The sequence below is a fragment of the Heloderma suspectum genome, chromosome 4 (assembly GCF_057233095.1).
Source record: "Heloderma suspectum isolate Gila_16-S chromosome 4, 16-S_ref, whole genome shotgun sequence".
Taxonomy (NCBI): Eukaryota; Metazoa; Chordata; class Lepidosauria; order Squamata; family Helodermatidae; genus Heloderma; species Heloderma suspectum.
This window is the reverse complement of record NC_139461.1, coordinates 233,109,660-233,130,828: the sequence shown is the minus strand read 5'-3', so window position 1 is coordinate 233,130,828 and position 21,169 is coordinate 233,109,660. Positions and strand designations below refer to the sequence as shown.

Here is a 21,169-nt window from a genome sequence, read left to right as displayed (position 1 = left end):
CCTGCACTGCTGCTAGGTTTTATTGTGGTTGTATTGTTATATTGTGGTTTTAATGTTCTATATATTTTAAATTGTTTTATTGTGTGCTGTTTGGTTTTAATTTTTGTGAACCGCCCAGAGAGCTTCGGCTATTGGGCGGTATAGAAATGAGATAAATAAATAAATAAATAAATAAATCCCACAGTGATATTTTGCTTTCCTCATCAAGGAAGGGATACCCTGCTTCTGTGAGATGGGGCCAGAAGGGAAAGGGAATTGTCTCCTGATCTCCAGTACCCCAACAGGAGGAGATAAGATTTTACAAACAAGTGGGTTAGCAAGATGGTTGGTCAATTCCTGGATCAGTCATGATGGATCTTTCAGTGCACACCCTGTGACCAGAAAGGTTGGGATTCAGAAGCTACAAGGACAGAGGGAGGGAGCTATCCCTTTGGTCTTTGGCTAATCACCTACTAGCAGCCTTTGGCAAAGGTCATCCTTGAGCAAAACATTCCCTGGAGTTTACGAGAAGCAGCTCTCTTATGACTTCCACCTTGCGTGATGTGAACAGCATGAAAGGACACCAAGGAAGAATCCCACTCCAATGTCTTACCTCATAATATCCATCAATAAAGATGGTTATCATCAGAGGATTGACCCCCTGTGCTGATAGCAAAGACCGCAGCATCCTACAAGAGGGACAGTCAACAGATTAGTTCATTGCGAATCATAGCAAATCTAGTTTTAATCATAAAAATCATCAGTCAGTTGCCATGCTGGCTGGGGATGATGAAGGTTGTAGTCCAACACATCTAAAAGGGAGCAGGTTGGGGAAGGCTGATATAAATATTGTTAATATCCCTCTTCATTTTAAGTGTAGCACCAGGGAAGCCTGATATAAACATTGCTAGTATTCCACTTCATTTTAAGTGTAGCAAATATTGTAGGTTCTCTGATGATCTCCCTGCCTATACTGTTTAGAGAAATGTAAGTGATTTTTAGTCGTGGTTTATACAAATGAGAAATATCAAGTGGTAAAGGTTGCAGATGGGGAGGGCGTGTGTTTGGATCCTTCCCTCAAAAGTCTTGCTAAGTTTTCTGTGTGCATGTCAAGAACAGTCTGAATCCTTCTCTTTCCTGGGTGCTATTTTTCTACATGCATGCTGGGAGGGGGCTTTATTGGTGGAGCATTTGATCATACAAATCCCCCACCCTGGGGTGGTACAGTCCAGGAAAAGCTTTATCACAGTTCTCCTGACTGGCCATTTTATACAGAGAGTGACAAAGAGAACTTCAGGACTGGGTCTTCTATTCAATTAATAGGTGTACGGACCTCAGGTTTCTCTCACTCTGCCCAGTGGGCCATCATGGGCACTGCAATGCACACTACGTGCAGGCAAACCAGCTACTGCTACAGGTTCTTCCCCAGAAATTATGGTGGTGGCCAGGGGAACACCGAGCACCGAACACACTTCTAGGAAGCTCATTGGTAGGTTAAGAGTCACTCAAGACTGAAGAACTAGATTGACTCAAGCGCAGTAGAGAAAAGACCCCCAGCATGGGGCACACCTGATACCAGCCTTCCCGAGCCTGGTGCCCTTCATCCCCCAGCCAGCATGCTGGGCGCCAGGTTAGGAAAGGCTGCCTTATACCATTATTGGCACTAGAAGCAAAACTCCAAGTCAGAGGAAAAAGGTGATTTGAGGAGCATTTGTCATGACACACACAGGGAGGTTTTCCTCTGTGAGCTGAGGTAGAACAACTAAATATAAAAATCTTTTTTAAATATAAAAGCTGTGGTTCTTGGGACTGTGAGATCTAGACCACTGTTCCATCACAGGTGATATCCTGCATTAAGCTCTGCGCCTTTGACTTTCTTGAGTTTTTCCCTCCCCTACATGGAGATGCATGGTCAGAAGCTGTCCAAGAGACTGGAGGCTCTCCTTGTTGCTCCAAGAAGGGTCTTCCGAGAAGAATGGCCAAATCACTTGGGAATTTGGGGCCTCTTTTCCAACAAGAGATGGGCAGGGGGATGAAGGTGGATTTTCCATCTCTGGCTGCTCTGCTTGATGCAGGAAACTGCAGCACAGCACCCTGCCCATGGGGATAGAGCCATCCCAAGTCTTACCTGTACAGGTAGTTGGGCCTGTTCCCTGCGATGACTGCAACAGGTACGTCGAAAACATAGTTGTCTCTTAGCTAAAAGAGGGAGGAAGACCATGAGCAGGGGTTTCAGGGGGAAACACAACAAGCCAAACTCATGCCCTCTTCCCACCTGCCCCCTAGCTTGCTCAAGAACATGTGTAAGAGGAAGAAAAGGAACAGCTATGTTCACAAATGCTCTTGTGCAAGCCAGGGGCAGCCACAGATAAAGCATTTTCAGCCAGGTGTACTCTTCAGCTGTTTCAGGTTGCTCTTGAAATGCACTCTTTAAATTACGTGGCCTACAACTGGAAGAGACCCCATCCCCCTTAGGTTTATTTTTTGTCTCTCACATTTGAGGCTCAGGCAGGCAAGCAGGCAGGCAGAGAGCAAAGGGAAACAAAGGCATGCCCCTTTGAGGATTGGAAATAAGGCAGAAGAGAAGGTAGGCAAGAACTGGCCAGGGCAAGATATGGGGGTAAGCAGAGCACTGCCAAAACCAACAGTACCAGGACATTTACACAAGAGGCCTCTCTCCCCTCCACTCCCCAACACACACACACACACACACACACACACACACAGCTTTGACTACACATTTTGGTAACCATCAGGGGTGGCTTAGAGACTCAAGCCATGTCTGGAGCTCACTGTGGTTGCTCAGTTAATTGGGGAACTGGAGGAAGGTTTTTGCGCATTTTCATTAACTAGCCTCCTGCCAGAAGTTGGGGAGGAAGGGAGCTCTTGCTTAGGTGTACTCACTGGGTCAGGATTGAACTCTATAGGGGTGGGGTCCTTGCAACTGCAGACGCTGCCATAACCTTCCACCTTGCTACAGAAGCGTTTCCGCCGTCGGTTCAGCTCCGTGTCAGGCCAGTGGCATTCTGCGTCTGTGGGCATAAGGGAGGCAGTGGGGCATTAACTGGAGACATGAGAACACTCTGAAATAAACAGCACTATCAGCCAGAATCTCACTACTGATGGCTTATAACAGGGGAGGGCTGTATGCATGGCTCCACCCACACCCTGAATTTAAAAACTACACTTTTTAAAAAAACAAAACGGCTTTCTGTAGCATCTGCGGGGTGCTAAAAGGGATAAATGTAGCTTGCTATCAACCTAAATTTAGCCCTTATTTTTTTACATTTTTTCCCCTCCCAGTGTGGCCGGGGGGGGGGGGGGAGGAGGATGAAAATGGCCCTCAGATCTGCAGTTGCTCACCCCTGGTTTAGAGGGAGAGAAGGAGCCTTCCAAGAACTCTTCTCTGTTGTACATGGAGTGAAAATACAGGAAACAGCAAAGAACCCATTTCTAAGGAACTCTGTTCACTTTGCTGGATTTAATTCAAGACAAGACAGAAGCAGCAGGCAGCAGAGAGAATGTTGCTATGAGGCAGAGAGGTGGCCAAATGAAGGAATCTACAACCACAAAGGCTGTACCAAAATTATCCCTACTCCAGATCTAGCAATTTTCTGTAGCAATTGCAGAAAATACCTTAAAATTAAAATGATTATTTCATTAGTCTACAGCATATACGATGGGCTTTCTTATCCTTTCTGCCTCAAATCTATGACACAGAGTGTATTGCTTGGGTCTCCCAAGACTCTGAGACCAGAAATGCTTACAAGTTGAGATCTTATGATCCAGTTCTGATTCCTTGATTCTGTTTTTGTCTTTCAGTTCCCCACTTCTGAATTCACACTGGGTTCCTGCCTCTCCTGAACCTCACCTTGGCTCTAGTTTTGCTGAGTCATTCCAATCTTGTGACTCTGCTCTTAACAAGGTTTTTTTAGAATGGCAGCGCCTACCAGGAAGAACCAGCAGACCATACCTTCCACAGAAGTTAGCTGGACTTCAGTTTTCAGCAAGACTGGCTCTCCCCATGAGGAAAGCACCGGGGACTTGGCATGTTTTTCACCATAGACCTCACCTGCAGAGAAGATGGTACATCAAGGCTAGGAGGCAGTCAATTATTATTCACTACTCATGCTTGTCTATTACTGGGTCACTGCTGCCGCCTCAATCCTGAGTCAGCCATCACACTCGGAAAGGAAATCAAACCAAGCCTGGCCTCTTTCTAAACTCGTTCAAGGATTGTTGCTCAAGGGACACAAGAAAGACCAGCAAAGCAGCCCTCTTGGGTGAGCAGCCTTGAAGCAGGGGTGCAGAACCTCTCTCAGCTCAAGGGCCAAACTCCATTTCGGAGAAGCTTTGGGGGGCTCCATTCTACTGGTGGGCAGGGCCAAAGGCAAAGGGGGTGGGGCCCGAAATACCAGCAGAGAGCATGTTCCTGGTGGTTCCACATGGACCCATGGCCCGGTTGGAGTCCACCAGGAAAACAGCCTTCAGTGTGGTGGCTCCCTTCCTGTGGAACTCCCTGCCTTTGGAGGTCAGGCAGGTGCCAACATTGCGTTCCTTCCGGTGCCTGCTGAAGACATTGTTATTTTGAGAGGCCTTCCTTGTGTGACCAGCCACGGTTTATTAAATTCGACCTTAGTGGAATTTGTCTTTTTTTAAAAAAATGTTTTTAACTGTTTTAACCTGCTGGTGTTCTATTCTTTTAGCCTTTGTTGCTCACCACTCCAAAATCGTCTGATGTGGAGTGGTATACAAATACTGTAAATAAATAAATAAAATATTTTAGCCTTAAGCTCTTAGGGCCAGTAACTAAGCCTTAGGAGAAGCATTTCAATCTTTGAGAATGGAGAAAAATGGCACAAAAGCCAGGAAATGATCAAAATGATAGGTGATTGAGGGAAACAGAACCGGGACCCCGGGAAGGCCAGATTTGGCCCATGGGTCTTCTGCATCCTTTCTTGGAGGATGAGGTGCCTTTGTTTTTAACTGCTGTGTAGTAGATGAGATGTTGGCAGCAGGACTTTTAAGAGCCTTGTCCTCTCTTCCACGCAAGTGTGCCAGAAGAGTCTGTATACCATGGAGAAAGGAAGATAGAGAACCTACTGCAGAATGCCTAATCAGTCTTACACTTTCCATTAAATGTTCCTTTCAAATTATAGCCTCTGGCCCATCAGGAACCCTCCCTTGTATCCCTGTTCTCCCCCAGAGATGTGTGCCAAAACCAGATTCTGACCTCCTTTCTTCCCCACAAATGTCCACATGTCCCTCCAGCTGAGGGAAGCTGCAATCTGGCTCCCTAAGCTCTTCAGGAGACTCTTGGCAGTGTCTTTGAGGTGGAAGGAGCCCTCATCCTGAAAAGGAACAAAACACATCCCATTATTTACACAGGAGCGCTCTACTTTTTGGAAGAATCATTATGTTCAGGAGCAGAGCAGGCCTGGCACAACTCCCTTCCTTCCGAGTTGGTCACAAAGACAACTACTGAAAATGCCACAGCAAATTTGGATTTGTACATTCAGAGAACTGCATTTGATAAATTCCAGTGTTTTAGAGCATTTTCTGGGCATGAGAGACACTCTAAGTTAATGTATTGCCATTTTCTTTATAAACCACTTAGATATATTTTTAAAGATACAGTAAGCGGTTTATCTATCTAATCTATCTACCTACCTAATAATAGTAATGATGATTAATATATTGCACACATACACACAAGCATAAAAAGCATACAAATTGGATGCTGCAAGAATACAGCAGTGCTTCACGCTCTCTCAAGTGGTCATGTACTGCAACAGGGTGGGCAGCCTGAGTGCTTGGTCTAATTTCACACAGGTGGGAGAAGCCTAGGAGGAGAAAAGGAGGGTGGATGGGAAAAAAGCCAAGCAGAGTGCTGGGAGGAGGAGCGGGGAAAGCCCTTGGTAAATGATCAGTTCAGACCTCTGGAAAGAGCGACTTGTCCTTCCCCTAGCAGTCTACTGGGCAGGGAGAAAGACTGGGGGTGGGAGGAAGACTGGGGGGTGGGAGGAAGACTGGGGGGTGGGGGGGAAGTGAGCGAGCAAGGGAAGAGGGTGGTAGTAAGGGAGTGAAGGAGTGGCCCTGCCTAGTTTTGGCCCCTGCCCTGGCCACAGACAGCATGTGCCCCCCAACCACCGAGGGAAAGCAGTCCTTGACAAAAAAAGAAGATGAACTGGAAAGTGAATGGGCAGTATCCAATGGGGCGCTGCCCCACTGATTCCATTCCACACACGAGACCCACCACATGCGCAATGACGATTTAGCATTTCTGGCAGCAACTGGAAATGAGCAGGAGAACTTGTTTCTGGAATGGGGCAAGTTGGTGGAGCTTTCGTAAGGGAGCTCTACCAACCTGCCCCGATCCATAAACGAGTGCTCCCGCTCATTTTGGGCCTTCCTAAGGAAGTGTTAAATCTCTGTTGGGCAAGTGGTGGGTCCTGCTTGTGGAATGGAATTGGCGGGAGGGGCCACTTGTGCAACAGCCCCATTGGATACTGCCCAGAAGGATGATTCTGCAGTTGGAACTAGTTAGTTCAGCCAGCCTGACAGACATTTGTGGGTAGACCAAACCTACAGAGCCACCTCCCTTTTCCTCCGCTCCTCCTGTTTTCTAAGCAACATCAGAGGTTGTCGGGTTGCTCCTAGGTTGAGCCAACTATGGCAGTTGCTTGGTTCCCATTGCTTAGGACTGTATTTTCTTGGTTACTAGAACAAGTTAGTGGGTACTTGGCACTTTTTCTTCTAGCTTAAGAATTTCTTGGGAGTTATATTTTTTCAAGAAATAAGTTTAAGCCGTAACCTTTATTTAGGCTTTTGGTGTTCTGCATTTTGACTTACAATGAACTAACCAGGCTGAAGCAAATAGAATACAGACTTTAAAAATAGTAAATGTATAACAACTGCATAAATAAAGTCAATAATATTTTTTCCTACAAGGTGGATGGATCATCTGGTGACCATATATAAATCGACAGTTGCAAAGTTGGATTTGGTGGGCGGGGTGGGGGGGAGAGTAGTGTTAATTTTCATATTTCTTTAAAAGAAAAAAGCCACCTTCTATCTCTGGGGAGAAGATTCATGACTCCATATTCCACTTACCTTAATGGTGAAAATAAGGATGCGGCCTCTGGCTACCATATTGAGGAAGAGGACCATGGCTTCATCCTCATGTGGAGAGTAGGTGTCGAAAACCCGCTTTGCCATCACATGACCCTATTGAGCATTCATATAAAGAGAGGTAGATTGCATTAGAATCTGGGCGGCACAGAGCACCTTTTATCAGCTAAGGCTGATATGCCAACTACGTCCTTATCTGGACAGAGATAGCCTAACTACTGTTATCCATGCTCTGATAACCTCTTATCTGGATTATTGCAGTGCATTATACATGGGGCTGCCTTGAAAAAGGTCCAGAAACTTCAGCTGGTCCAAAACAGGGCTGTGAGACTGTTAGTATGGACTGGTCAACGTAATCATATTATGCCAGTACTTTTCCATCTGCGTTGGTTGCCAGCCCATGTCTGGGCCAAATCCAAAGTGCTGGCATTAACATTCAAAGCCCTAAATGGCTTGGGGCCAGGTTACCTGAAGGATGTCTCTTCCCATATGTACCTGCCCAGGCAAAGACCTTTTTATTTTCCCAGGCACTTTAGTCTTTTAGCTCTGTTCTTTTACATTCGTCATTGTTTTTTAAATCTCTGCATGGCTGCTAGGTTTTATTCTGGTTTTATACTGTCATTTTAAACTTTTGAATTTTACATTGTATTTTATGCTGTATTTTGTGGTTTTAATTGTTGTGATTGTGAACCACCCAGACAGCTTCAGCTGTTCAGCGGTATAGAGATGTATTAAATAAAAAAAATAAAAATGAGAACAAGGGTACAGAACCTCAGGCCTGAGGGCCAAATCCAGCTCACTTGGGGCCAAATCTGGCCCTCCAGGATTCCTCAGATAGCCACGCCCCCTCCCCCTGGCCCCACACCCTTTACCCAGAACACAGATTGTTTGGGGGGTTTCCTGGCTTCATGCAGTTTTTTCTCCATTCCAAAAGGTTGAAATACCTCTCCTAAGGCTTGGTTGCAGGCAGGGAGAGCTTCAAGCTAAAAGATGCTGGCATTTTTGTTGTTTCGGCTGTGCCCCTTGGCCTTTAGCCTGCCCATCACTGAAATGCAGCCCCCAAGAGCTTCTCCAAAATAGAATTGGGCCCTCAGAATGAAAGGGGTTCAACACCCTTGAATTAGAACATAGACATATAGCATGGGTGAGCCTCACAGCTGCTAGGATAGGTCATATAGCATGGGTGAGCCGCATATAGCCACATGGGTGAGCCACATATAGCCACGTGGGTGAGCCACATATAGCCACGTGGGTGAGCCACACTCAGCTGCTAGGATAGGTCATATAGCATGGGTGAGCCACATATAACCACATGGGTGAGCCACACTCAGCTGCTAGGACACGTCAGTGGCAATGTAGGGAGAGTTTTAAAAACACAGCCAGCTGCTACCTTGGGAATAGATTCAGCAACACCCTGAAGCCAATGTAAGCTACATGCATCTTTACCATGTTATATCTCAAAGCATTGTAGGACTCTGATGCACACATTCATATCTTCATGTGCAGTCTCGTTTTTACAAAGAAGGGAACAGAGCTGGCAGCAGCAAGTGGCATGGTCAGGCAGCTGTTCAGGGTTCAGTGCCTGGGAAGGTCCGCCAGAACTTGAGCCGAGACCTCCTAGCCACCTGTGTTTCTTCACTTAACTTCGCTGAGCAGCAGCAGGCGGGCAGGAAGCTGGCATTCTGGCGTTCTTATGGTGCCCCAATGTAGCATCACTCAGGGCATTGTGGGAATGTCAAAATGGGAGGTGACTGGCAGGCTCCCATCGCAGACGGTGGTAGTAGTGATTTTGCCTGCCATGGTGCTGCCAGCAGTAAGCCCACTCAATGGGTGGGGACATGTGCCAAGGAGGGCACTTTGCCAGTGGCCCTTTTCAAACCTGGAACCAGCCTTGGCTGGGGAAGTATAGATTTTGTTAAATCTGTTCCGTCTGTGTTTCAGAGACTGCCGGGAGTCTTTCATTCCATCTGCTCATTGACAAAACTGGATATTTTGTACAAGAATTTTGTTTGTTTGCAAATGTGCATTAGTGGAACTGCACATTAGTGCTCATGCACACTTCCGCAAATCCCTCCAAAAGTAACAAACCAGTCTGCAAGTCTGCAGAATCCATGTGACTCAGAAAAAGCTGGTCTGCTGGGGAATCCACAGGCTGGATTCACAGAAATCCGAACTCATCTGAATCCATTCTGAATTTCTCCAACATCCCCAACCTTGGCCCAGGAGTAAGAATGGCCAGCAATGGGATGGACATCTAAGAGACTTGCTGAAATCTTTTTTTTTTTTAATTCAAAAGGTTTCCCCAGAACTCTGGCCCCATATCCAGAAGGGTGGGCTCCAGAACCCACCACCGAGCTCTGGTTATTTCTGGCTTCAGTGACAGCCCTAATTAATAGCAGTGGAGGCTGGTGGTTCTGATGTCAGTGGGGTGGTGAATCCACTCCAGGTTTCAGTCGGAACTCTAAAGGAGTTCCACACCTTGGATAGCTCCTTTACAGGTCTGACTGGTTCTGACTGAAACCTGGAGCTGATTCACCGCCGCACTGACATCGGAGCCACCAGCCTCCACTGATTGATAGCTTTTTATACAACCGTAAATAAAACTGTATATCACTTTATATTTAGCTTCTCAAAAAAGGAAGAAAGAAACAGGTTTCCCTCCTTCAGCGCAACGATATTCCAGAGTTTGTTTCCCTGTCCCAAGCACTTACTGTAGCCTGATTTAAGATGATCACATGGATGCCTCTGCCTTGCTCCCGGGCTTCATCTTCCAAAACCTGTACTACGATAAAAGCGACCACCATAATATGCCATCTCTTTGGACCCTGCCATCACCCACACCCACACAGAAATGTCCCACAACAGCTGCTAAAGTTCCATAACTCAGGGCTTGCCAAAGAATTGGCTTTTTATCACTGCCTTCCTTGCTTAAGGAAACAACCCACACATAGCTAGGAGTTACAGTTTGCTCCACACCAACGAACTTGGGAACTGAGTTGCAAGAGCACCATCTGGGGACAGCGGTTGTTTAAAAAAGAGAAAGAGTGAGACAAAGGTTGGTGAAATATAACTGTAAAACAGTATTATCTGAAGGCTGCAATCCTAGACACACTTACAAGGGAGTAAGCCCCATTGAACACAGTGCAACTAACTTCCGAGTAAACACACATAGGATTCTGTTGTGAAGCAGGTAGACTCTCTCCATTTCAAGAGGCTGTTGTGCTTCCCTTTAGAGCAAAATATATGAGAATGCACTATGGCCCTGCTTATTGCATCTGCTGTTCTAGCTGCAGCACAGGCCCTCACCGTCGTCCCATCCACTGCCACATACACCTTGGAGCGGCTGGAGTACACCTCAATATCCAGAACCTTCCTATTACTGACAGGCCGTCGTGGGATCTCCAGGTTCTGCAAGCCTTCATCTACGGGAAGAGAGAGAACATCACCCACTTCAAGCTTCTTACCAACTCGTCCCATATAAAATTGTCTGTAGGTTACAATCACTGTCTGAGGCCCTGCTGTATATTCCACCCCAAAAGAGGCTCAGTCGGTGAGAATGTGGAACAGGGCCTTTTTGGTGGCAACACTCTGACTGTGGAATTCCCTCCCAAGGGAGGTGAGACTAGACCCACCCCAGATCATTTTTAGGTAGGGAGTAAACACATGTTTATTCTGCTTGGGTTTTAATGGTCTGTAACATCAGATGGAAGGCTTTAACTAGGCTCTTCTTGACTTTAAAGCTCCAATTTTAAATTGGGTAATTTTTTAAGGGCGCAACCCTATGCATCTTTAGACAGAAAAACAGTCCTACAACTCTGAGCATGCCCCAGCCAGACTTTTTTCTGCCTAACATGCACAGGACTGCACCCTTAAACGATTAACTGGTATGGCTGGTTGGGGCATGCTGGGAGTTGTAGGACTTTTTTCCTGTCTAAACAAGCATAGGATTGTGCCCCTACACTTGCTTCGATGACTTAGTTTTAGGGCTGAAAAACGGTTTAGAAATGCTTTTAATAAAGAGAATTCCAGACCCAGGAAAAAAAATGTAATTTAAATATTCCTAATCTAAGGGAAGCATTATATGCAACAGTTTTCATCCTAAAGAGCAGAGAATCCAGATCTTCAGTGTTGGCTTCTCTTTGACACACCTTGAGATTTCTCCCCCTCCATTTTAAAGATTTTGTAATATAAACAGGAACATTTAAGAGCGATCCTCTACTTGCCTACTTTACCCATGATTCTAGGGTTCTTGGATGACATCTTGGAAGGTTCTGACTATCAGGAAGTTACCATTAAGCTCTTACGCACAGCCTAGGGGAGACACCACCTAGACTTCAGCTATAAAGCCCATTCTACTGCCATCATCCTATCACAACACTTTGTACTCACCATAATCCTGAGCAGACTCCTCCTCTTCATTGGCTGCTCTTCTAGTGTCCAAGATCAGCTTTATGTTCACTATGACGGTCACCAGCAAGAACAGGACAGCCCCCATCTGCAAGGCAAAAGCCTCCACATCAGACCATAAAAAACAAAGCACTGGAAACGAAATGCTTGAAGTCATTTGGTTTTGAAAGATGCTGCAAGCAGAATCCAAAATTAAACCACATATTATCCCCAGCATGGATGCTATGCAGGACATGAAGGCAAAAATGTAGCATTAGCTAAGCAGCAGATCAAGAGCTTTTGGACTCTCTTTTGCTGTACCTTTCACATTGCTCTTCAAGGTGAAACTTGGTCCCTGTGCTTCCATTCACATCAAAAGGGCCTAGTCTCTTCTGCAAAATTTTGCCTCACCTTCCATTCTGGTGGGCCTTCTTAAAGCGCCTTAAAACACATCTTCCCTTCCCTTTGAATAAAGACACAGCAGAGGGGAGTGTCTACACTGACTACTGTTGATGCTTCCCATTTTTCTCCAGAAAGTAGCCAGCCATTATTTATATCCCTTAGAATTGAGATGCTGACATTTGGAGATGGAAATCAGTTCAGGGTCAATCTCATGATGCGACACAAACATTACATGCCTTCCCACATTGGATACTGGCAATATTATCAAGTGGCACGCAACTCTTTAAATGAACTGCATTCAGGAGAGTGCAGTTGCATGCCGGAGGAGGATGTCAGCGACAAAATATGCAGCATTCAACGCCTGCTTTTGACATCTGGATGTCGCAAAACGTCTGCTAGCTAGCCTGGATTTCCAAACAGAAGCTTCCTTTGCAATTCTAGATCTCTTCACTCTGATCCAAGAGGAAAAGCAGCTACATTTACTAAGGATCTCATTTACTAGAACATCAAGATAGCATGCATCAGGTAACATTAGTGAACTGCTGGGCTAGTTTGAATAAAAGCTCTTATTTTAAGGCAAGGGGTGTTGAACTACAGCTTAACAAGGGCCAAATCCAGGTTCAACATCCCTGTTGTAAAAATTAAAACACCCCCGCCCCCCAAACCACAAACATTTGGGACCTTTTAAATTAGTGTTGAAAAATATCTATATGACTGCAGTCACAGCAGGCGGCTCACAATATAGCACAGGATGTGGCCGTTTTGTCACATATGGATCTGTGTTTAATATCAGCCTGTCATTTTACAATATAAAGTTGACCCATTGCCAACATGACTTAAATGGACATAAACTGCAAGCTTTCAGGTCAGTGAAAACCAGCTGCATGATAGGAATCTGGAGTCCCTGCGTCTGCACAATCTTCCGCAAAATTACCTCAGGTGAACCGAGACTGTACATTTTATTACCCATGAAGCAGATGTTTGTGTAACTTGGAAAGATCTTTTATGCAGTATCATGGTATGCAGACGTCTATAAAAACGGCCCCTCTTTAGTTCATCCCCGCCCCCCCGAGATAAAGCCCTGAATAAAGCTTATCAAGCCTTACCTGTTGAACATCTGGTGTCTCTGGTCTGTCTGCATGTGTGTTTTCCCACAAGGAAGAACCTCTGTGGCTCTGACAGCAGTTCTAGGACTAGACCATTGGTTTTCAACTGCTGGGTGGGCAGGACCCACTACCAGGTCACGGCCTGACCTAAGATGGGTTGCAACAGCAGTACTACCACCATGCAAATGTGGTAAAATATTAAGAGGCGCTCCTCGAATGTTTGGACGAAAGGTGGGTTCCAGGTCTGAAATGGTTGAAGACTCCTGTGTCTAGATCAGGGCCGTCGAACCTCTTTCAGCCTGACAGCTGAATTCAATTTTGGAGAAGCTTTTGGGTGCCATATTCCCGGGGTGGGTAGGGATGAATGCAAAAGGTGTGGGGTCAGAATACCAGCATATTTTAGAGTAAAGTTCTTACTACCAGTAACTAAACCTTAGGAGAGGCATTGCTACCTTTTATAATGGAAAGAAACTACACAAAAGCTGGAAAACCAAATTATTGGTGGTTAGGGGAAAGGAGGCAAGTCCAGGCAAAGGGGGTGCAGCCTGCTGGGGAACGCTAGAGGGCCAGATTAGAAGCTCAGGTAAACCAGCTCCCGGGCCTGAGGTTTGACACGCCTGGTCTAGACTGTGAGAACACACCCCTTCCTTTCTGACATGCATAACCAGAACCTTGAGAATATCCATTTGAACTAGAAAACAAAGCAAGTTTCTAGCCCACAACGTTTAAGCTTGAAGTCACAGGATAATGTAAGGGTGCGGATTAGGCAGAATGTAAATGCCCTAGCTTCCCATTACTCCCAGTCCCTTTCTCCTATGATCTCCACTTTCGGGCTTCTCCAATACAGTAACTGCCTGCAATCAATTGGTTAGGGACACTGCAAGCTGGAAGATACAGTCTGAAGGGAAGCAAAACAGGAAGACAGCACTGGCTCCAGGGTTTTGAGGGCCCGTGGGCAAGACACCCCCAATGGCTCCCCTCACTCAGTTGTCACCAGCTGCTATTGCTCATCTTCTTTCTAATCATTGCTACCACTTGCTTGCTTGACCGGCAGAGAGCCAGTGAGCAAATAGGCAGTGCTGCTCCTACTGCTCACCACCAGCATTGCCTGGGACAGAGAGAACAAGCAGGTGAACAAGCAAGTTCAACGATGAAGAGGAGCAACCCAAGGAGGCTCTTGTCAGTGGGCCCCTGCAGGGGCGTGGGCCCTTGGCAGGTGCCCAACCATGCCTACTCTTGACACCAGCCCTGCAGGAAGAACAGGAAATGGAAACAAAGGCCTAGAAAAAATGTTCAGAGGTATGTAAAATTTGTTGCCCAGTTTTAGTTCTGTAAATAAACTTCGGTTTATTCTGTGCCTCGGTTACTTGATACACCATTTCCTCCCCTGTAACTCCCTATTCCTTTCCACAAACTTTTCAAAATATGTTTTACCTAGAAATCAAGAAGCTTTAAATGTATTCAGTAGACCTTCCATTGCAAATATTGTTTCACTTATGGAAAGAAGGTTTTCTGGTAGTAATAGTTGTGATTTTTAAAGGGCACTAACACATTTTCAGCTGTCTCTCTGCTCCTAGGCAAAATGTTCCAAAAGCCACAATAACTACATGACCCATTATGCAGATGCTTACATAGTCTCTGACTCTGCTACTTTCCCATTAAATACTTAGAACAGTGAATTTTCTTTTTAACTGATACTCAGATTGCCCAACAGCCAGAAATATGCCCTCTGAGTATCAGACTTATCTTAGTGGGCGCAGCAGCATTGCTTCTATTAAATTATTATGGAACTGTGGTTTACAAGGGATGTCACATTGCCACAATAGTGAACAACCTTCCAACGATGCAGGAATACAGGGCAACATGGGTTTCTATAGAAACCTGAACTTGAAGAGCCCTGCCTCTGTGCAATTACGGTGTCAGCTTTCCCCACAACATTGACAGCTTTGTATTCAACTCGCTATTTTGAGAAATAGAATCCATTCAAGATATTGAAGTATATTTGTCATGCCTATCTGCCTACTGCAATGTCAGTTCCTTTAAGGAAGTTGGATGGATTCTTTCCTTTTGTAGGATTCTAAAAGACAGATGCTTGAGAAATTCAGTACTGGTCTCTGAGGTCCTTATGTACTTTAAAAACACATCTGAATGGAGGAGTTTGGGATTTTGGTCATCCAAAGGAAGTTTCTCAAATTATGCCAAGAATTGGAGAGACTTTAAGAGATCTGGTGACAAGGAAGCTGAGGTTGGGCAATAAGACCCTACTTTCCTTATGAACCCACGACTCAGTTCATTTCCTTTTTGGGCCCCATGTACATTCACGTGGAGTGTGTGGAACCACTAGCAACCTCGTAACCCATCCGACTGACACAAAAGCTGGGAATAAGGCTGCTGTGACTTTCTCAAGATGCTATGATCATGACAACCACAGGAGTTGCACGTCCACCTCCATATGATCCTGAAGGGGTCAGGAACTGGCCAGAGGTGCCATGTGTTCTCTTCAGCAAACATCCGGGGCTGAAAAGCATTTCAAAAGGGCTTATGTCAGGGGTAGAGATGTGTGGCCCTCCAGATGTCGTTGGGCTGTAACTCCCAACACCCTTAGCCAAAATAGCCAACAGTGAGGGATAACAGAAGTTACAGTCCAACAACATTTGGGGGGCCACACATTCCTCATCCCTGGCCGGTAGTATAATTTGCCTCCAGAAACATCTTCCATTCCCTCTCTTGGTGCAGGTCTACCGATTACAGCTGCAAACTTTAAATGGTTAGATCAACCAACTACGGCTTTAGTTGAATAAAATTTGATCAGTAAAATTGAGAGTTAATTAAGTTAACAGTTTATTTTTAGGCCACTTTGATTCTGGTGTAATAGGGAAATGAAGAAATATATACTAAAGATGGCCTTTCCCCCTAACACCACATGACAGCTTTTACTGATTGAATGGTAAGTTCTCGTTCTTCCTTCAGTACCTTGAAAAGACACATTGACAAAGTCTTTAATGATATGCACATTTCATCTTTTATCAGAATAAACGTATTTAATTCTTATCGCAAAACAGACACACATCCTTTAAAAGCAGGAGTGGCAAACCTCTACAACTCTCAGAAGCCCTAGCCAGCATAGCCAACGGTAAGGGATGATGGGAGCTGTGGGCTACTTGTAGGCCAAAACACCTGGAGGGCCACCCCTGCTTTAAAGTTTTTGAAATTGATATTCCAGAATTTTGGCTCATCTATGCAAAATACACACATATGATTAAGGTTGCATGAGATTCTTGTAGAAGCTGGATTTGACACAACTGTCCCTCCCTTACTGCAAACACAATAGCCTGCTTTGTTTACTTACACCACAGTTCTGAAGAGGGGGCCATTGTGGGGGGCTACATTGGACCACTGCATGCTGCCCTGGGAATACCCTATCATGGGCCCAGCACCAGTTACCACCAAAGGAAACAGTAGATCTACCAACAGATTTTCCATCCACGGACCTTTGCACAGGAGTAATGGGCCTCAAGAATGGATCTTCCCCCACACGCTGGGGTGGAGGGGCACCTCTGCCGCTTCCTGACCCCACCAGCCAGTAGATCAGGACTGCTTCGATCAAGGAATACTACCAAGGATATTTAAGGCTTCCCATTCCCTTCCACTTCCAGCACAAACTCCTTTCAGACAGTCTTGAATGCCAGCATCTCTCTAGAAGTTGTCTGCTCCTTTCCTCCAAACTTACCCCTTCTTTGCTATGCATTGCACCACCTTCACTTGAGCATCTACCGTTTAACATCCAAGAAAATACATGACAGTGAATAGAGCTTTCCTTCCTAAAAAAAAAATTCACGGGCTTCCGCTTGTTTGCAGTTTTAAGTAGCAGTATTCTGTTACATAAACAGATCTCTTCTACAAGCCACACTGCAGGGACCAGAGAGCCAATTAGTGCATCTAAAAATACATGGAAAATAATTTAACAGAAGCATTATGAAGAACCGCAGTCCAGCATGAGAATCTGCCTCTAGAAGCTACTCTTCCCCTCCTCCTTCTGTTCCAGATTTTAACTGAAACCCATTCAACATCACAGGCAAAAGAAGAAATTGACAGTTTCCAAGAACTGTATGCACCATCCTGCAAATCAACTGTTTTGGGGGATTTGTTTTTAAAGGCCCTGGCATTATCATATTTGTGAAAGAATACTTGGAATAGCTTTCACAGTTAGCCGCCTCTCCGATGAGCAAAACCCCACCACAATCTGCTGGGAGAATATCAAGCCTTATGGGCCAGGGAAGGGTGTGATAGTTCAGTTGCAATGGCTGCATTCATTTGTATGGTAGCGGCACCCCAGCTATGAAATGCCCTCCTAATGCGGGTATGCCTGGTTCCAACTTTGTCAACTTTTAGGCACCAGACAAAACTTTTTATTCATCCATTTTTTAAACTTTGAAATATTTTAAACTCTTGGCTATTAAGGGAGCAATCCTATGGCCTCTAATCAGTGGCTAGATGGCCATAGGATATGTCGGTTTCCAGAAACTGACCTCGGAGCCCACACCTCAAGGTCAGTTCCCTGAGAACCCACCTTCCCCCCTCCCGTGATGCCCTGCAGGCAGCTTGGAAAGGCCCCGCGCTCAGAAGAGGAGCATGGAGTGGCGAGAATGGGGCGCTCCGGGACGGGAACGGCGGAAATGCCAGTATGACACATCCAACGAAATGGGCTGTCTAGCCGCAAATGCAGGGCGGCTGAAGCGCAGAGGGGATGATCCCCTCCGCGCTTCTCCTGCCCTGCATTGGATAGGTGGTCACCTCCAAATTTGGAGGCGACTGCCTATCTCAGTAGGATTTCTCCCTAATTCTACTTTTATCTGCTGCTTCTGCTGTTTATTGCCACTTTATTGCTCCTTTTAGCTTTTGCATACGGACTTGAAATCATTATAACAAAAGGCAATACGTATGTTTTAAAGAAATAAATATTTGACAGTACACTGAACCAGGAGTTAAGATTTCAGTGGGGTTAGGACTAAGGAGAATCTGGGTTCAAGCTGGCAATATGAACTGGATATATGCGGCCTGAATGCTGCTAGAAGGGGTGTGTGGGATGCAGGCGTCCCCACTAAGTGAACCTTAATTTGTTTGGGCGAGACAATGCTGGCATGATTGTGGGAGGTGACTTGGTCTTTCCCAGAAGACAGAGGGACAGGATACGAGCACCTTTAGCCAATGAAGCTTTTCCTGGCATGAATGGACGGGAAGAGTTTGACTTGCTGGAACTTCTCCATATAACAGAGATTTTAAATGCACAGGAGCCCTGCTGAAAAATGTTTGGCCTCCAGTCCCCTGACTGTCCAACCCTTCCTTTCTGGCCAAGCAGTCTTTAAGAAACTGCTTGTCCCGTGACCCTTACAAGCATGGAATGGTGAACACATTTCTGGCTCCATTCAAGACATTGTTTCTATGAGCTCATGTGGACTTTGGTGCTTTAGATCAGTGTGTCCTGTCAACAGTGGCTCACATCCTTTCTACCCTTTAGGGAAAGGAGAATAGCTCAGTGCTAAAGCACACACTTTGCAGGCAGAAGGCCCCATGTTTAATTTTTGCCATCTCTAGTTAAAAAGAATGACGCAGCAGGTCATGGGAAAGACCTCAGCCCGAGGCCCTGGAGAACTAGTCAGAATAGGCAATACTGAAACAGGTGGACAAACAGACCTGGCCACAGTGATCATAACTTAATTATTTCTTGTTTAAGACTGCTATAATGCACTCTATGTAGTGCTGCCCTTGAAAAGTGTTTGGACACTACAGCCAGCGCAAAATGCAGCAGCCAGACTGCTATCTGGCTTTAGAGACCAGTAGTTTGGAACCAACTACACTGGCTTCCACGTACCTGAGCTCAGTGCAGGGTGGTGTTTTTGACTTATAAAGCCCTAAATAGCATGGGCCCAGGATATCTGAAGGTCTGCCTCCTCCTGTATAAGCCTGCCCATAATTTGAGATCCTCCTCAGAGGCTCTGTTGCCTGTCCCTCTACCAAGAAAGGTTAGGTTGGGGCATACCTGAGACAAGGCCATTTCTGTAGCAGCACCTCAACTGTGGAGCTCCCTCCCGAGGGAGATCAGGCTGGCTTCATCCCTACTGAGTTTTAGACAGCCGTAAAAACTGTATTGTTTGGCCAGGCCTTTGGCTTTTAAAATTTTATCTGGCCTCTTTTTAAAGAATGCTGCGAGGTGGGGGTGGGTCATGCTGTGATTTTATTAGATTTTATTGTACATCGCTTTGAGGATGACGTACAATATACTAGGCCAGACTTTTTATTATAGTATAATAATAAAGACCTAGTACAAGGCAGTTTCCTATGTAAACACAAATGGCACCTGCAGAAATGTCATACAGTGACCAAATGGAAGATTCTGCTCTCTAGATACACTATTTTAAACAACTAGAGCCAATGCTATCTATTGGTCAGACTGTTATGTTTGGATCTGTGGGACTCGGGGTCAAATCCCACATTATCCATAGATTCCAAGCAGCCTTGGTTAAGTTTCTGAAGCTGCAATCCTATACCCACTTAACTAAGAATAAGCCCTGTTGAACTAAGTGGGACTTACTCCTGAGTCAATACGTACAGGATTGCACTGTCAGCCGCCACTCACCTTTTGCAAAACATACCAACAAATGAAATGGCTATGGCCAATCTGGAATTACAGGAGGCCTAAGACTGGAAGTGATGGATAGCCCTTTGCTAGTACCTTGCTAAAAGTTTCCTCTGAAGTGCATGCACCAGGCCTGAAGTCAGGAAACTGGGCTAATTGGACAAAAACTAAAATACCATATGAATGATTAACAGTAACAACGTCAGAAGAGTAGATGCACTTGACCACTGCAGCAAAGAGATACAAACATCCCATGGCACCTTGTGACCAAGACTTACAACATGGCTTTTCATAGACATGGAACCTTGCCTGAAAAAGAGCTCATGCTTGTGAAGTGCACAGGATTCTGTCTTTTTAAAAGAATGTAGTATCTACTTATTTGTATATACTCTTTTCCGTGTGTGTGTGTGTGTGTGTATATATAAAGTCACTTTATCATCACCACCTCCTCATTCTATTCATAGAAGTTTTCTAAAAAAATGTTTTACTAATTTTATAAATATAAAAAACTACAGTAAAAAGAAGGAAACAGATCATAAAACAAAAAATAATTACCAACAACAAAATTCACAGTAGATTAGAATTTACTAATTCTATGACATCCATTAATAAAGGTTTTCAGTTCCTTGAGCACAAAGGCTCCATAATCCAGACACATTTAAAATTGATTATCTCCTCTAATTCTAACCAGACATAATGGGCGGTGCTAGCCCAGTAGCCCGAGCAGGAGGGGTGGGTAGGATCTCTTCTCACCTGACACAGTCTCCTCAGTGCCCTCTGGTTTGTCAGCTTGTACTTCCAGGCCAGGTACCAGCTGCGCTTCTTCCATGGCTTAGCTGGTGGGTTGGGTTTCCACTCATCCATTATAGTAAGGGCAAAACGGACGGAGGTGGCCAGCTACATGAGGTAGCTCTCAGCATCTGCTCTGCTCTGCTCTAGTTACGTCCTGGCAATAAAACCTGGCAAGGCACAGAAGGCAGAAGCTGAAGCACTGAAAAGCATAGACAATCATATTCTGTTCCCTAAGTCTCAAGATCCAGTTCCATGTCAAAGGCAGCTCAATATCTGCATAATATAAAAAAGTGCAAATGTGCATAAATGTTTAATTTACGATGTTGGGAAGTTAGCAAAATGTTAAAGTTTGGCAAGCAGCAGGTAGGAAGAAAGTAAGGAATGTGGGAAGTCCTTTTCTAGGGAGCACTGGAAGCCGAAGAATAATGGGCTACGGGAAGAGAGGGAGCAAACAAAGGACTGAAGGCATTATTTCAGCCCCCCCCCCCCGTTATTGGAACCACATTGCGAACAGTTTGAGCAAAAAGATGAAGAAAAACAAGATCTTCAGATATGCAGAATATCTTCTGTAAGTGTTAGAGACATGAACAGTACAACAGGTACGGACAAGGAGAGGATTCTGTTGAAGCAGCCTTCCCCAATTGAGTGCCCTCCTTATGTTTTTTGTTTTGGACTACAACTCCCTGGATTCCTGACCATTTGCCATGCTGGCTAGGGCTGATGGGAGTTGTAGTGC

At 45.3% G+C, this 21,169-nt stretch overlaps 1 protein-coding gene across 8 annotated transcripts in view; it reads right to left on the bottom strand.

Annotated features, from left to right (window-relative positions):
* The window catches only part of POMGNT1 (protein O-linked mannose N-acetylglucosaminyltransferase 1 (beta 1,2-)), a 40,967-nt gene that overhangs the window by 18,733 nt on the left and 1,065 nt on the right, over positions 1-21,169 (bottom strand). For 2 of the 8 annotated variants that reach the window (XM_084852622.1, XM_084852623.1), the window contains exons 2-11: positions 20,395-20,600; positions 11,500-11,605; positions 10,417-10,532; positions 9,822-9,887; positions 7,093-7,206; positions 5,213-5,330; positions 3,953-4,051; positions 2,884-3,011; positions 2,108-2,178; positions 593-668 (exon numbers count right to left, since the gene is read on the bottom strand). In XM_084852622.1, the coding sequence (XP_084708748.1) occupies positions 593-668; positions 2,108-2,178; positions 2,884-3,011; positions 3,953-4,051; positions 5,213-5,330; positions 7,093-7,206; positions 9,822-9,887; positions 10,417-10,532; positions 11,500-11,605; positions 20,395-20,505 (1,005 nt within the window). In that variant the 5' untranslated portion in view covers positions 20,506-20,600. Of the gene's footprint in view, positions 1-592; positions 669-2,107; positions 2,179-2,883; positions 3,012-3,952; positions 4,052-5,212; positions 5,331-7,092; positions 7,207-9,821; positions 9,888-10,416; positions 10,533-11,499; positions 20,601-21,169 lie in introns of those variants that run through there. The other 6 variants (XM_084852625.1, XM_084852626.1, XM_084852624.1 and 3 more) reach the window with 5 other exon arrangements.